The sequence below is a fragment of the Ambystoma mexicanum genome, chromosome 4q (genome assembly GCF_040938575.1).
Source record: "Ambystoma mexicanum isolate Mex_15411 chromosome 4q, UKY_AmexF1_1, whole genome shotgun sequence".
NCBI classification, from domain to species: Eukaryota; Metazoa; Chordata; class Amphibia; order Caudata; family Ambystomatidae; genus Ambystoma; species Ambystoma mexicanum.
Window position 1 is genome coordinate 382708657 of NC_090928.1, and position 15904 is coordinate 382724560.

At 42.1% G+C, this 15904-nt stretch overlaps 1 protein-coding gene across 2 annotated transcripts in view; it reads right to left on the reverse strand.

Annotated features, from left to right (window-relative positions):
• Window positions 1–675: 675 nt before the first annotated feature.
• AKT3 (AKT serine/threonine kinase 3) overlaps window positions 676–15904 on the reverse strand; it is a 2870184-nt gene continuing 2854955 nt past the window's right edge. For both annotated transcript variants that reach the window (XM_069607962.1, XM_069607961.1), the window contains one exon: window positions 676–4126. In XM_069607962.1, coding sequence (XP_069464063.1) covers window positions 4041–4126 — 86 coding nt within the window. In that variant the 3' untranslated portion in view covers window positions 676–4040. The remainder of the gene's footprint in view (window positions 4127–15904) is intronic.

Consider the following 15904-nt stretch of genomic DNA (forward strand, 5'->3'; position numbering starts at 1 on the left):
CCCAGGGGAAAATTCAAACTCCATGGGTATCGCCCTTAGTGGTGGGTAGTGGAGGTCTCTTCTTAAACTGTGAATCACAATCAGCATCAATGAACCCCTCATGTAGACCTACTTCAGAGCAACGTCTTTAGTAGCAAACCAAAATGCTTTGCCATCCTGTAGATTTCTAAGCTCCACCTCTCCATTCCCAGTTAGACCATATTAATAGCACGGCAAATACTTCATGATATTTCACAATAGTTGGGATCCCATCATCTGGGGATAGGTGAGGGAATGATAGAAAAGAAAGGAGTTACTAATTTAAAGCCACATTCAAACCTTCTATGTATATAAGGGAATGTTTTGACACCAAGTCTTAGAAGTTAATCCATGCATATCTTAGGTAGGTGGGTTTACTGTGAACATGAACACATTTTTTAATTGTGACTTACCAGACAAGCACACATTTATGTTTCTGGCATTACACTATTCCTCTGCTCACGAGCATTGCACATTGCAGTCTCCTAAAATTGAAAGCGGTTTTGGGATACATTTAGGTATGCCTAACCATCTCTTAAATCAGAGTGTGCAATTAACTGAGCAGTGACTGTATGCAGCACGGTGCTTTGAGGTAAAACATAGAGAACTTGCCAGGAATTCTCCAAAGAAATGCTGTATTAATAAATAGAAACTTGGCAGATTGACATAGTGCTTTATTTAAGCTGCCTGTACGAAGGAAAATAATGTGCATCCCTATCATATACGTGTAAAAATACTAAAGATGTACAGTGTACAAAAACAGTTTATTTCACACCCTTGTGGGTCATTTACTTAAGGAAGTCAACATTTTAAGTAGGACTAACATTACTGTTAATACAGTTTCTTGTGTCCCCAAGTCATGTCTGCTAAACCATATCACTAGATCTTGCAGAAATCTAATGTAAGAACTAGTCAGGACAGAAAGTGTCACAGACAAAAACCACAGGAAGGTAATTTGATTACCAATTTAGAAGTTGTTTTTCATTTAAATAAATAATTTACAATTCATGCTATCCTGTAATGCACTACCAGGAGCAATATAAGGAATTTCTACTGCAAAGAGTACAAACAGTAGCAGCAAAGTGTGTTCATTGAGGTGTAACAAATAGACCCTGCAGTTGGTAAGGATTTACCTTACTTTGTACTCTCAGAGAAGCACATGGCCCCTTGCAAGAACAGTCAGCTTTAAGAAGTCACAAATAAAGTGGAAAACACAAGTAAAAAAATATTGAATTAAATGCTTTTTAAGCAAGAGGAATGTGTTGGAAGATGGATTTGTGTGGAAAGCGAAGCTATGTGCAAAACCTGCCAAATCCAAACAGGAGCGTCTATTTCCTCTATAATGGCTGCCGTACAGAGGGTAATATACTCTGTAGAGCTGAATACAAGCTGGGGTCCAAAGTGTCTATCCTCTCCTTGGCATCAAAGGTGCATGGACTGAGATACCATTTCTGCATAAGCAGGGCTGGGCGGGAGATAAACAAGATGGTGGAATCTATTCACTAGAGTTAAAAAAAGCCTCAATTCACATTAAGTTTCCTTTCATTCCTGTTTACAAAGCCTGTACTCGGCAACAAAAAGAACATACCAAAGGAGAGCCTGGACAAGGTTACTGAGAAAACTACACGAGAACATTTTAAGGCAGAGGAGATTACTCCAAAACTGTTTTAGTGGCTTTAAAATGTTTGGAGGTCACACCATTTTCTTTTAATGCAATAGGCTTCTTTTTGCCAAACCCATGACATTTATGGGGGCAAATACGAATTTTTCAACAGAGGTCAATTGATATACACTGTTCCAGAACAGGGCAAAAGATATAGTGAGCTACCTTGAAGTACAGTGACTAGTAACTATAATATCAAAGGAACATTCTCATGAAGATAAAGTAAAAAAAATAATAAAGTATAAAAAACCTGTTTCAATACACCTTTGTTTGATTTCGCTGCCTTGCCACAAATACCATTTGAAATCCTTTGCCATTAAGATCCTGTCAACCAACAGCACATTACACCCACCTTCCAGTATCATTCTACTGTTGTGTCCCCTATTAGAAACAATCCATCTCAAACCACTTACTCAAACATTGAAATCACATTACTTAAATATCACATTATCAGAAAGAATGTGGTTCTGGTAAAAGCAATGACTTACAGTAGCTCTACAGAACCTCAAATCAAAATACATTTGTGAAAAGGGCAAAAATAGGATACTTGCGAAACTATGCTTATTTTGAGGAATTCCAGGCCTCTAGTGTTTAAGAATTATTCATGAACAAGATATGTAAGCAATATTTTGAGGGTCAGTTTGCACGCAGAGAAACCACTGGTGAAAAACACGCCCAGATGAAGGTAAGGTGGTTAGTAAAGAAACGGACAACAAAAGGGAATGCTTGTATCATAATTGCTCAGCATTGACGTTTGTCACTCTTGGGTACCATGGCAATAAAAGATGCTACACATCCTAACGAGATTTTTTAACTTCCTAGATAATCCAATCTCTTAGTTTTGTGAACATATACCCTTATGATGGCTACAAATTAGTAAATCCACTTTTTTAGACCGTGCTCTGAGTAAAGTGCATTGATTTAAACTGTGTCCTTCTGGTTTCCAGAGGTTAGTCCGTTGTTTTTGTCCTTCATATCGTACAGAATATTTTACAAAATTGAATGGAAACAGTTCCTGGAACCACCATTTGAACTAAGTGCTATTTCACTTTTGTATGCTAATAGGTCTCGGGGCTAGGGAACGGGTTCGCCATGTGGATCTGGGCTGTTCCAATTGACTGTAACCCAACAGCAAGTAATATGTCCATTTTCAGAACCAACATTTCCTGTGAGAAAAATGCATTCGTTTTGAGGATAGCCAGCTTGTATGCATGCTCTACATGAGAAATAATAATGCGATAAGCCTCTTTTGAAAGTTGTAGCAGCGTTTGCAAACATGTCTCATATAATCCTTATCACTAAAAAATAAATACTACTGTGGTAATACAAAAAAATGGGAACATTCAAAGTTGAACACTGGAAAAATGCAAATTCACACACACCATAAAAAAAGGCAAACACCCGTTTACCTTGGTGCAAACATTTTGGTGAAAAGCAGTTCTATCATTATGCCTGTCTACATTCTTCAGCCATCAGAGGTGGTGATGTAGATCAAGAAAAATAAACTATGAAAAGCATAAAAAACAGTAATGGTGCAAATCATATAAGACCCTTAAAAATGTTTTTAAAAAATCAACTATGTCGCACTTGTGCCTTCACTTCTTGTTTCAAATGTATTTAAAGTTGTAGGACTGCACATGACATCTGGAAGTGTAAGTAACGGGATGACAGACCAGCAACTCATCATCTTTCTTCATCTGTAGTTTCACAGGAGTAATACAAAAAATATATATTGTTTGTATCAACAGTAAGAAGTCCTTTTCTGGAGTGTTTCCGAAAGAGCCCCGATAGATTAGGGACAACCCTTTGAGTGATATGTTGAATGCAGTATGAATTGTACAGCTCAGCTGCCCAAAAACGGCTTGCTTGGACGAGCACACACAAAAGCAAGCCACCAATATTGACTAGTCTTTCCAAACTGAATGAATCTCATGATTGGCCTTCGTGGAATGAGGCAAATGTCTCCTGTAACCGATTTTCTGTTTTAGCCTCCTCTGAAATACCAGAATGGAGGAATGGCAGAGTGTCCAAAAGAGACTATCATTTGTGCACATGTATATTAGAAAATTCGAGTCCTTGGTCTCTTGGCTTCCAAAGGTAAGACAATGACTTCTTGAAGTTCTCTTATCCATAACAGTATGAAGCAACGTCGTGAAGCCGTAGACTGATATCAAAGGCCATGCACAAAACCAAACAAAAAAAATGACGTAACAGAATTGGTTGGAAAGACGTTCCCATTTGGAATGATCTCTGAAAAGTGCCTCTGCTGATTTCAATAGTAGAGTACTTATGGTGATGTTGAGAAAACATTCAGAGAGATAAACGGACGTGGCAAGACAAACCGCATAATGGAAGGCGCTTATTCTCGTCCACTCGCGGAGTAGGAGAATTGTGGAAAATGCGGTCGCCTCTCATTGTCCATGCAGTCCATGCCATCCTCATCAACTGTGGGAAAAAAAGAACAAAATGTTTGTAAAAATAATGACTCATTTTTAATTATCTACACATTCTCACAAACTGACGCAATAGTGGTCATTTAAATAACACACCACAGGCTAAATATTATTTAATGCTTAGTGTGGAGAAAAAGAAAGAAAACCAAAAGAGACAATAGAAATATAATAGAAGGTTAAAGAGACAATCCTTGGTGGCAAGAAAGACAAGGGCTAGATAACTAGTAATAAAAGGAATCACAAAAAAGATGTAGAAAGAAAGGAGTGAATGAATGGAACTGATAGAAAAAAGTGAAAGATCAAAGGGGAGGACGATGGACATAAAAACAGTAAGAAAAGGTTGACAGGAATAGGCAAAGGAAGAACAAAAAGTGAGAGAAAAATTAAAGAAAGGAAATATCACAGAAAGATGGATAGAAACAAAGAGGAGAAGGTATGAAAAAAGGGAAAAATAAGGCAAGCTAGAAAGCATGTAAGAACGAAGCAATGATGGAAGGTCAAAATATCACTGTGAAACTATTTTCAGATGTACCATTTGTGAATTGAGCAATGTTCCACTGCATTGCATCAGTGCACTTCAGTTTGAAGAAGGGTTCTCTGAAGTCTATTATTTTGTTTTGTGACGGGGGGCTCAACTGCCCTAGTCATTGTTTTGAAAACAAAACAGTGTGAAAGAATAACTAACAAAGATCCACACAGAATACATCTGGAAGGCTCAGTATTGTGGCTATTTAAGATATAGGTTTACATGTATGTTGTTGTTCTCGAAGTGCCACTGGTGATTACTTCAATCCTTTAACAATTAATGCATGGCAGTGTTCCTGTAAACACTGATGCATGGGAGTGTTCCTGTAAAGTCGTTTTTAAAGTGAGAGGAAAAAGCTAAAACAGAAAAAGTGGTATATCAATTTACTGAGGTTTTTTTTCTAGTATCGGGCAGGTCGCTTCAGAGCATGTGAAACCAAGATGGCGGAGGCTGGAAGTGGGCAGACTACCTTTTTAGAAGGCCTGAGAGAAGAGGATGGTTTGAAGCATCATCAGAATCAATTGCAGTTCTATTCATGGCAAATTAGGAATGCAGTGGATTACATAGGGAGGGAGCTTGCATGGCGAAATGCCGGCCACCTAGATGTTGCTTAGACTTTGGCAGTGCAGTTATTATGGGCAAATTGATAGTGTCCACCCTGGGAGATACTGGTGTAGCCAGGCTCTCCAACCACACAACAACACAGTCATAGGGGTACAGTACCCAGCCGCATTTCGCAGATTGGCCCTAGGGATACAGTGCCCAGACATTTCTGTCAACAAGCCCTGTTTTACAGGAGTATAGTGTTTCACTTAATATTTGTAAGCCATACTAGGAGGATCGTGGTCCACTGCTTGCTGGTGTGCGGTTATCCGGTCACTACAGGGGATATGGTGCCCTTCTCATCCTATGTATACTGAAAGGAACATGCAACCCTTTTCATGCTATTAATTCTGTCAAGGGATATGGTGCACCTTTCACTTGGTCAGCGTTTTTTTGCACCTCAACCTCTGTGCTCTTAGCGCTACTGTGTCCTCCTCAGACACAAAAGCTGCATAGTGTTTCTCAGTTCAAGGAAGGGATGGACCAGCACTTTGTTCTAGCAAGCCTGGAAGACATGGTCAGGGGTGCCGATGGCATTTCTCTTCAGGGTGCATTATTGAGGTCTCTCCCACCAGCCTTGGTATACACCTCTAGGTCACCTCCAGGTCAGTCTCAGACTCTTAGGCAGGGTCTCTGGCCAACTGGCAGCCTCAATGGCTATGATCTCCATAGCTAATACTTCTTGGCCCTTGTGAACTTCAAGTGAGGCCTGCTTCTGGCTCTCTCCTTCAAAACTCTCCAGCAAATCAATTACCAACCTACTGCCACACCCACACTGTCCCTTCTGTACAGAGGGCTGCGAGGTCTGTGGTTGTGTTCTGTTGCATATGGGCCACTATCACTTCTCCCTGGTCTAGGTCTCTTGTTATTGATGGGACTATGACAATCTTTGCTTCCTTTCTGCGGGTCTACAACACAGTGAAACAAAAAAGCCTGGCAGCCCATGTTTGGATCAGGCAGAAGTCCTGCCCTTCCATTGTGGCACTTTTTTTGCTAATTTCTTCAGAACTCTGTTCCCCGAGTCCGCTTTCAGTGGTTATTTTCACTCACCCTCTTGGTCCTCCGCTCAAAGAAATTGTGATCCACTCAGGAATGTCTATGTGCGTGAGCATCCTGATCAAACGCTCTCTCCTTCACCACTGGCACACCGATCTAACAGTTATGGTCCTGCAGGTAATTGGGTTCCGGCTTGTATAGTACTTTCCCTAGAGTGTGTGTGCTGGAAGCAGGGATAAGATTCCAATTGTAGATTTACTCCTTTGCGTCTCCCAAAAGACCCACTGCCAAAGCCCACAGTGCATTGCAGGGACGTCAAACGGGGGTCGCTAGAGGTTGCAAGAGCGACCTCTGCCGTCTCTCCAGAGATGCCTGGCATAATTCTGCGACCCCTAGCCCTGGACGGGAGCCTGGAGCTTGCACTTTAAAAAATATAGTTTGTTGCTTCAACAAACTATTTGAAAAAACGAGTAAGCTTCAGATTGTTGGACGCGCCACCGATGACTGGCCAGTGGAAGCAGCGTGGCGAGGTGCCTCCAGGTCTGTGCTACTTTATGGTTTTGAGCCCATAGCTCGTTCGAGGTAGAGCTCCGGGTGCAGCAGCCAGCCACACAGAGGCATGTGGTATTGCTCTCCAGGTTGTGCGGACCCACCTTGGCCTCTCCGACCAGCAGCCTCTGCTCTCGGATGACAGCCCAAGCAACCTGGCACGGGCTCCTGTTCTACATTGTTGGATCGCACCGAGGCCTGAGGCGAAAAGCAAAGATAAGTGCAAAGAACTGTGCCACAAATGTCTTCATTTTAATTATCTTGGAAGGTGAAATGACCAAGCCTGCCCTCCAGCATTAAACACTGTAAATAGCGACAGATTTATATTCAGTTGCCTTGGTGGTCCTTCTTTAGAAAGTATTGATTTGCCACCACAGAGCGCTTCTGAATATTGCTTGTTAGTCACCCACTGGTGGGAATAGAGGAATGGAGCTGGAAATGCAGGCGCCCTCATACGAAGCAGGCAAGGCCCCAAGCAATGGTTTTAGATCTGTGTGGTAAAAAGGCAATAATACTCCATGCTCCATGACCTCAGGCCCCTTTCCCCAGAGACCTCCATTGCTCAGCAGTTGAGAGAATGGCCAATTAAGATGGGACAAGGTTTCTAAATGAGGGGCAGGATGAGTGGGAATGGGGTAAGAGGACGCTGTGGGAAAAGACTTCATCAGTAAACACATTGCCAGAGGTAGTCATTTGTTCTAATGAAGTGCATCCTCTCTTAGATCTCTTATTTTAGATAGACTCCCAAAAAGGTACCGATCATATAGAGGATGGAGTAGAGGGAGGACCATGAACTTGCAGCAGAAAACTTTTTAACTGCCCTTCCAAAGCGGGCATCTTTGCCAGATTGAACATCTAAGTAGTAATCCTTCTCAAAAGTATGGAGGAAAAGCCAAGGTAGCTGCTTGAAACATCTCCAGTGAGGTCACTATTTCCGAAGGCCCCTCAGACCTTCCTACCCGGCTACAGCATATCATTCCAAGTTGCTTAGACTTCGCTCTTAGACGTCTGCTTAGACGTAGCTCTTTCCATGCATGCTCCACCGAAAGCTTTAAATAGCAGGTCATTTTTTTATGTGCTCTGTTCTCAAAATGTAAAAGTGGCATGCCCTCATAGGGTCATGAACATGGACCAGTCTCTCTTTTGAGGAGTGAGAAGAGGGTAGAGGGCGGCAAGCTGAATTTCCCGACTCAACTGAAACTTCAAGACAACTTTAGAGAGGAAAAGTTGCTCTCCCACCCCACCACCCCCACAGTGTTTATGGATAGGTACTAATGAGGGCTGGACATCCCCCTTTTCAATTCCATATGTTATAAACACTGATACAGTATATCTTATTGTCACCTCATATATGTGGTCTCAGCCAACTTAATTGCGCTTTTGATTCTTTATTGTGTATCCCTCAGTACAGATACATCCGTTCCTGAGAACACTTCTCATTTACCACAACTTTGCACTCCCAATGAGCCCATTACCTCTCCTCTTCTCCTCCGTTTTATGAGCCATGAGACGTTAAAACAACGTTAAAGAAGGGGGATGTCCAGCCCTCATTAGTACCTATCCATAAACACTGTTTCAGTATACACGGCCCAAATACACAAAATAAGACGGTACGAGGGGTCATAGCTAAACGTACCGTAGCTAGTTCCTTTACGGGTGCCATGACAACCCACGGACACCGCACAAAGTACGCATGCGCAGAGACTCAAACAGAGGTCCCCTGCGCATGCGCACTGTATATATAGAGTTACAGCTCTTTTCCTTTTCCATGTAGCTACGCGAGCCGCCGCATTCGTAGCAGCCCCCCAGCCAGATGAAGCATCACAGCGCCAAACACCACAGGTGAGAGACCCCTGGCAGGTAGACCAAGTGGGGACCAGGAACGGCAGATTCTGACCCTGCGTTCCTGGCCCCACGAGCTGATCCTCACCAGCAACCAGGACACACGGGCTGTGAAACAAACGTGCGCATTCAGCCGCACGTGTGGATTTCTCGTAAAAACTTCGGCACCTCCACTAATCAGTTGCCGTCCTATCCTATTCTATTTTCTCTCAGGGTAATCCAGTAAATAGAAGGAACGGCCCACAGCTGTCCCCAGCACCCTGTTACGCGATGTGTGACCGCACTTCCAAATCCTGATATTTAATATCAAGGCATCATGTATAGAGGACTGCCTCCCCGCAGAATTCAGCACAACAGTTTCTGCGGGCTGAACACCAAGGTACCCCAGGTACTGCATGGTTACTCTGTCTATTTATTTTAACAGCAGTGATTTTAAATCCCAACACATGACTGAGAGACAATTTGTTTTCTGTCTCCATGTTTCCCTTCCAGTATTTGCAGTAGACTAAAAATCTACGCACAACCCTATACTTATAAGAAATCTCATGTTGGAGAGTTTAACAGTACTCCCCGCCTCCATCTCCTTGAAGCCATTTTCAGAACCCTGTACTCTTTCCAGGTTAGTACCTAAGTGCCCAGCAAGCACCAGGACAACTCTACTGTTGTACCCATATTGGTCCTGATTAATTTTTAATGCATGCAGGTCAAACAAACTTTAGACTCATCTTTCTTTTTAGATGTACTCTGCAGCAAGTCTGCCCTTGAATTTTACTTAGAATCTTTTTTATTTTCTCCCTCTCTTTTTTTTTTTCCACACACAGGGGAGACCAAGTCGAGGCCCAAGAAGAAGGCTCATTGCCGAAACGTCACGGGGTCACATAACTTTGAGGGCTACACTCCCACAATCCCGTTTCATAACCCGATTTGTTTCCTGACGTTGACCAACGACTAGGTCCCTGTCTCCTCTAGAGCTTACAAACACCATACTGTCTTGTATATATGTTCTATTCAAGACACAAACAAACACTACTAATGGTGATTCTGTATACCACATTTGTTACACTTTTTTGCATTTGTTGAATGTTTGTCACAATCATATTTGTCACTCACTTTCTTTTTTCTAATGCATTTGCAAAACAAAATGAATGTATTTTGATTTAAGATGTATATTATGAAATAGCATCTTTTATATATATTTTTGAAAAAACTTTAAAAGCATAAAATATGTTGTGCACCTACTAGCACTAGCTGAATAATAAAAGTATGCTATGATGCATTTCCAAAAGGGTTTATCTCTTGCTCATGTTCTTAGAATACCTATGACAGTCAGCTAAATAATAAAGCCACTGTCATACTTAGCATGAAAAGAAATTCAGCCTTTACCATATAGGTAAACGGTCCTAAAGTAAGTGGCAGGACGCCTTCCCACTCGTTTCAAGTATTATTAGCTCCCAAGTCCTTCCACTTGTTCATGAGCTTACCCTTCAGTTATAAAAAAAAAAAGAAATAATGTTCTCGCCCAGCAAGATAGGCTGCCAAAACTGGGACAATATGATCTAGAAAAACATCTTCATTACTTCCCTGCACAGGGATAGTGACCCCCACATCAATGCTCTTATTCAGGTAGTGCATGGCCACTGTGCCATCAGTCAGAATAAGGACACTTTTCCCCTGAAACAATGTAAGGAGGCCATCAGTTCTGGACTGATTGCCCTCAGCTGCAGCAGGCTGATGTGAAACCTGGATTCTGCTGAGGACCAAAGTTAGTTTACTGAGAGATTGCTCAGTTGTGCACCCCAACCCCATTATTTGAGACTTCTTACCCCCAGGAGCTCCAGCCCCAGTTGCCAAAACTGCTCCACTGCCATCAAGGAGCCTCGCCAGGCTCATCAGAGGAGATGCTGCATCACACACGACACCTGAAGGTGATCCATCATTGTGGCCAAAAATAAACAATTGAGTACACAGAAGTCAACAGAGCGATCTCATCCTTAATCATGCCTCTCACACCACAAAGAAGCGGGATGAGATCAGGCCCAACAGTTGGGTGAAGGCCGAGGCTGGCAGAGTATGATTGTGGTGGAAGTTGACAGTCTGAAAGATGTTTTTGACTCCTCTCTTGGGAGGAAAATCTTTTGCCAAGCGAGTGGTACTGCTCCAATGAACTGGAGCTACAGAGAGTACCACTTGCAACTTTTTTCATAAGTTTAGGGAAAAGTCCAAAGTGTGTAAACAAATCCCTTGCTCCCCATCACATCCAGCTTCTTGCTCTCCCTATTGTGCAAAGGGGAGGGGAAAGTGAAAGATTACAACCCAGAGGCGCCTGCCTGCACCAAGCTCTCTAGAGTAAGGTGCTTGAATAAGAAACCGGGATACACATGTTTTCAGCAGTTTTCTGAACGGCCAGTGTGAAGCAAGGATGTTGTCAGGTATTCCTACATGGATCCACAATGGCAGCACTACATGTCACTAAGATCTCGCTCAACAGCCCTTTATCCAGTAGGTTAAGATCATACTGGGTCACTGGTTTTGAGGAAGCAGCCCCCACCAAGGGACTACTCATTTCTCTATAGTTCTCTGGTAGTAGCATGGCTATAGGGGGCAGATTGTACATACTCTACTTTTGGGGATGTACACAGACCGATGGAACCTCTCAAATCTGCTGCCAATTAGGCAGCTTCCACATCCTCTGAGAAACTGCTTGGGGATTGGTTCCAGGATGCAGACATTAGTTCAAAGGTGTATGGGACTGTGCCACCTTTCTCACCAAAGAGGCTCTGCATTGTCTGATTGTGTCTGAAGTGACTTCTGGGTGCTGCGATTTATGATGCAGCGTTGACACATGTCAACAATGAAATCTGCTTCTGATGTGCAGGCGCCAAGACCTCGATCGTGGTCAAGGGCTCTTCCCTTGGTGCAGAGACCCTAATGGGTATTGTTTATTGAAGCAGAGGCTGAGAACCTCAGCATTGACTGCCAATGTCAGGGGTGCTTCTAGCTGCCTACGAAGGCACAGAGGGTCCTGGGCTCCACCACCAATGCTGGGTAGTAGATATCAAACAGGAAGGGTTGTTAATGCACACCTATATATAATAATCAATTATATCCAAATTAACAAGTATAAATGAGATTTGAGGCGCGGGGGAGGACAAGAGACCCTGACACAAGATCACAAATTTGACAAAATAGAAGGAGAAAGTCCAATATATGGACTCTCCCGTCCCCTGCACGCTTAAATGCTGTACAACAGCCAAAGTTCTTTACCCAAATCAGTCAACCATATAATGGTTTCAGACAAATTTTGTACAATAAGAAATAAAAGGAGTGAAGATCATTTAATAGCTTCAATGTCTTCTGGAGGCCAAGCAATCTGAATTGAGCTTGACGCGTTTCGTGTTAAGTATCCCTTCTTCAAGAGCAAAAATCATACTGCAAGAAAATCCCAAACAAACTTATGAAATTTGAATGCAAATTCATATCAACAATTGTTGCATTTCCACAATTTTAAGCCCTAGAAACTCTGGCACCCACAGTGCGAATATTGTGCATATAGTCTTATTCCAGGTAGTGCAGGGAGTACAAGTAATCCAATTACATACCAAAGAGCCAACTGGATGTGTCTATGTATTCTTAGAGCAAACTAATTCTCTATACCCCTCCTATCCCTCACGTGGCATGTTAAGATCATGCATATTATGAGTGGCCATGATGTAAAAGCCCAACTCGCAGGGACCTACCTGGCCTCAAAGTCAAATGACATTCAAACGAATATAGTAGGAGTAATCAATTATAGCCAGCAATCTATGGGCAATTTTTGAGAAAAAGCGAGAACAAAGTTGTTAAGATCTCATAACAAGCTATTCAAAGAGGTATTCTGTCCAACAGTTGAGATACAACACTAACCTTGTCCATTAACGCTTAAAAGCCAATCCACTGTTAGTTCCCTGAACGTTTAAGTTGCTTTCTAAAGTTGCTGGCTTGCCACTGATATAAACTGCGAGTGCACACTTCTATACTTCTCTCTAAAATGAATGTAGATGGGTTTCAGCCGAGACGTTTAAGTGCGGGACAACCACATTAAGTACTTTCACATCAAAACATGTTAAACGGTAGACTTACCCTGTTAGAGTGAAATCTGATCTAGATGTGCGCCGCAGACGCGTGTAGGGAGCTGTGTTCTGTCTGATGAACCCGGAAGCCGTGCATTGACTACGAGTGTCTCACTTTATGTAAATATAACATGAGCAAAATAGAAAATGCACTATCCACAATAGCGCATATCCCTCGATTATATTGGGAGGGTAGCGGCTGTGGATATATTCAGAACTTGCTCTCACTCTAATGGTATAGACACTCCCCTAACGACTATAAGTGTGGAATACGTCAAACGTATTAAGTGTAAGCCCACCTTCTAGGGTCCCATCCTAGTTGGCTCTTTCGGAATTACATACCTGACATAAAAAACGAAGTAACATTGTAGAGGGGATTGCTCTGCTATGAATGATCAACACCATTGCCTGATTAAAAAGAATCATTAAGTCTTCAGTGGAAAGTACATCCGCATATTTAAAATCATACTAACATTTTTTGATTTTTAAATTCCAATATCAAGATCTATATAGGTTGGAAAGACGGAGAGTCAATCATAAAACATTCCCAGTGGTACATTCACCATATTCTTAGTGGCTACTTTATGGACACATTATGTCAACACTCAAATCATTAAACTGCAATTCGAAACAGCATGTAACAAGTTTCACTAATGCAATTACAGACACTGTAATTAACACTGATATCACTAAGGCGTAGCTATTTAGTCAGAATACACTGTAATTAAATGGAGATAGTCCAATTAGTTATCTTCATTGACACTTCACATCTTGCACCCGCAGCAGTTGACATATTAGATAAGCTAGATCAACATGTATCAAACACTTCATATACAAGCATGTGCTAATGTTTATAGTCCTCACAGTACAGTGCAATTGAGCACATGTCGTCAAAGGCCAAAATGAATTACACACAGTGTGTCAAAAGTTATAATGCAATAATGGATGGTTAAAAGTGAAACAAGGCTGTTGATCATCTCCTTCGCAGTCAATTAAGATGAAACAATGTAAGCAAAACTCTACATCGAGACCTCTCGGGTGTACCGTGTCCAAACAATGTATCCAAAGCATCTCATTCTGTAGGAGAAGGGAGTTAAAATGACCCCCCTCCCGCTCACCGTCTAGGGGCGTTTGACTACTTCCAGCCCAAAGAATTTCATTTCTGCAATTGTATGTTGATGTTCCTTAAAGTGCCTGGCCACTGCTGACTTTAAATTATTGCACATAACGGTTGATTTGTGCACATCTCTCTTTGACCGGTCTAGATGCCTGGCATATATAAAGATGTCCGCAAGGACATTTCATCGCATAAATTACACCCGTTGTAAGACAAGTAGCATAGTCTCTGAGGACAATTGTTTGACCTGTGTGTGGGTGAGAAATAGTTTTAACTTTCAGAATATTGTTGCAGTGGCTGCATCCAAGGCAGAGAAATATGCCCTTTTTTGTGTGTTTAAGACAATAGGTTTATCCTTTAGAGGTCTTTCCGCTCTCACAACTTTATCTTTAAAGTTCGTACCCCCTTTGAACGCCATCATGGGTTGTCTTGGGAAAAGTGTATATAGTAAAGGGTCATGTTGTAGCATGCTCCAGTTTTTTGGGACAATTTTGCTGATTTGAAAACTTGGTCTAGAGGAAACGAACAGGAGTGGGGTTTCCCTTGTCTGGTTTTTGGGACAGAGCAGTGTGTCTTTAGAGACTTCTTCAGATCTTAGTCTGGTATCTTCCAAATCTTTGTTTGGATAGTCCCTCATCTTAAATTTCTCTACCAACTCAGTACATTCTGTGTCCAACCCTACTGGATCCGAGACAATTCTTTTTAATCACCATATTTGGCTGTAGGGAAGGCTGTGTATCATAGCTTTGGGGTGAAAACTTGAGAAATGCAGTAAATTGTTTGCATCTGTCGTTTTATGGTATACAGTGGTGGATATTTTACCCTCCTTAAGTGTAAGGCATACATGGGTGACCCAACCTCCAAACACTTGACACCTTTGTGAACTGAATTCAGGTATTCAAAAAAGGATAGAAGGTCTTGATGTGTCCCACACCAAATACAAAAAATATAATCTACATACCTCTTCCACAGCAAGATTTTGTTGGCCCATTCGTGCTGGTCTAGGATAAATGTTCTCTCAAATTTGTACATAAAGATATTTGCATATAATGGGGCCATTGCTGACCCCATGGATGTTCCTGACTCTTGTATATAGTAAGAACTCTGATATATGAAATAGTTGTTAAACAAAATAACATTCAACAGTTCCAAAACAAATTGTGTTTTGCCGTTCACTGTGTCTGCATTTAGAAGAAGGCATTCCACGTCTTCCAGAAAAACCTCTCCTTTTTTAACTGCTCCCACTGCACTGAAGAGGAAGAGGATATGGGAAACTTGACCAGGTTGTCTAATGAATATTTCACGTCCTCATCCCTATCCTCTCTCATGGAAGATCACCGTCTTTTCTTATGAGAAGAGGAGGGTGACGCATGATCAGACCTCCAGGAATGAGAACGCCAACATGTTTTTGTGTTTATTTTTTCTCTGGCTCCCTCTCACACAAATGGCTTTTATCAGGACTGGGTGCTTGTTACGCTCACCTGGTTCCCACAGGGGTGTCGGGCGGAACTGGACAGCCGCGGTCTCCACTAACGTGATGCGTAGTGCAGAGATGACTGACTGGACTGCCCACCTAGCTTCGTCTGCTTGACCCGTAGAAGTAGTCTCCTAAAGGCGGAGAAAGGGAATTAGCCACCCGTGGAGTTGAGTAATAGCCCCTCACTGCGTTCCCATTTATCACCTCTGAATTTCCCGTTCACAAAGCTCACCTTATAGTTTTGAATGATGAGCTCTCCATCCTGCGAGGAACGCGTTGATGGCCAGTTACTTCACTGGCTTTAGGATATTGGAAGAGTTCTAGACAAATCTTGGCTCCAAAAGTCCTGGCGAAGGGCCGTAAGTATATAGTTCTAAAGAGTTCAAAATGTCTGAATAATCACTCTTGTCCAATTCCTTTGTTTATCTTGCAGCTTAGACCCAAATGAAGATAGTTCTGTGGCAGCTGAAAGCGTTCTGGTAAGGGTCTGTGCTATCCCACACTGTCCGTTAAATGATGCCAAAGTTTAACTCGCTGCTGTCTCGTTTCTT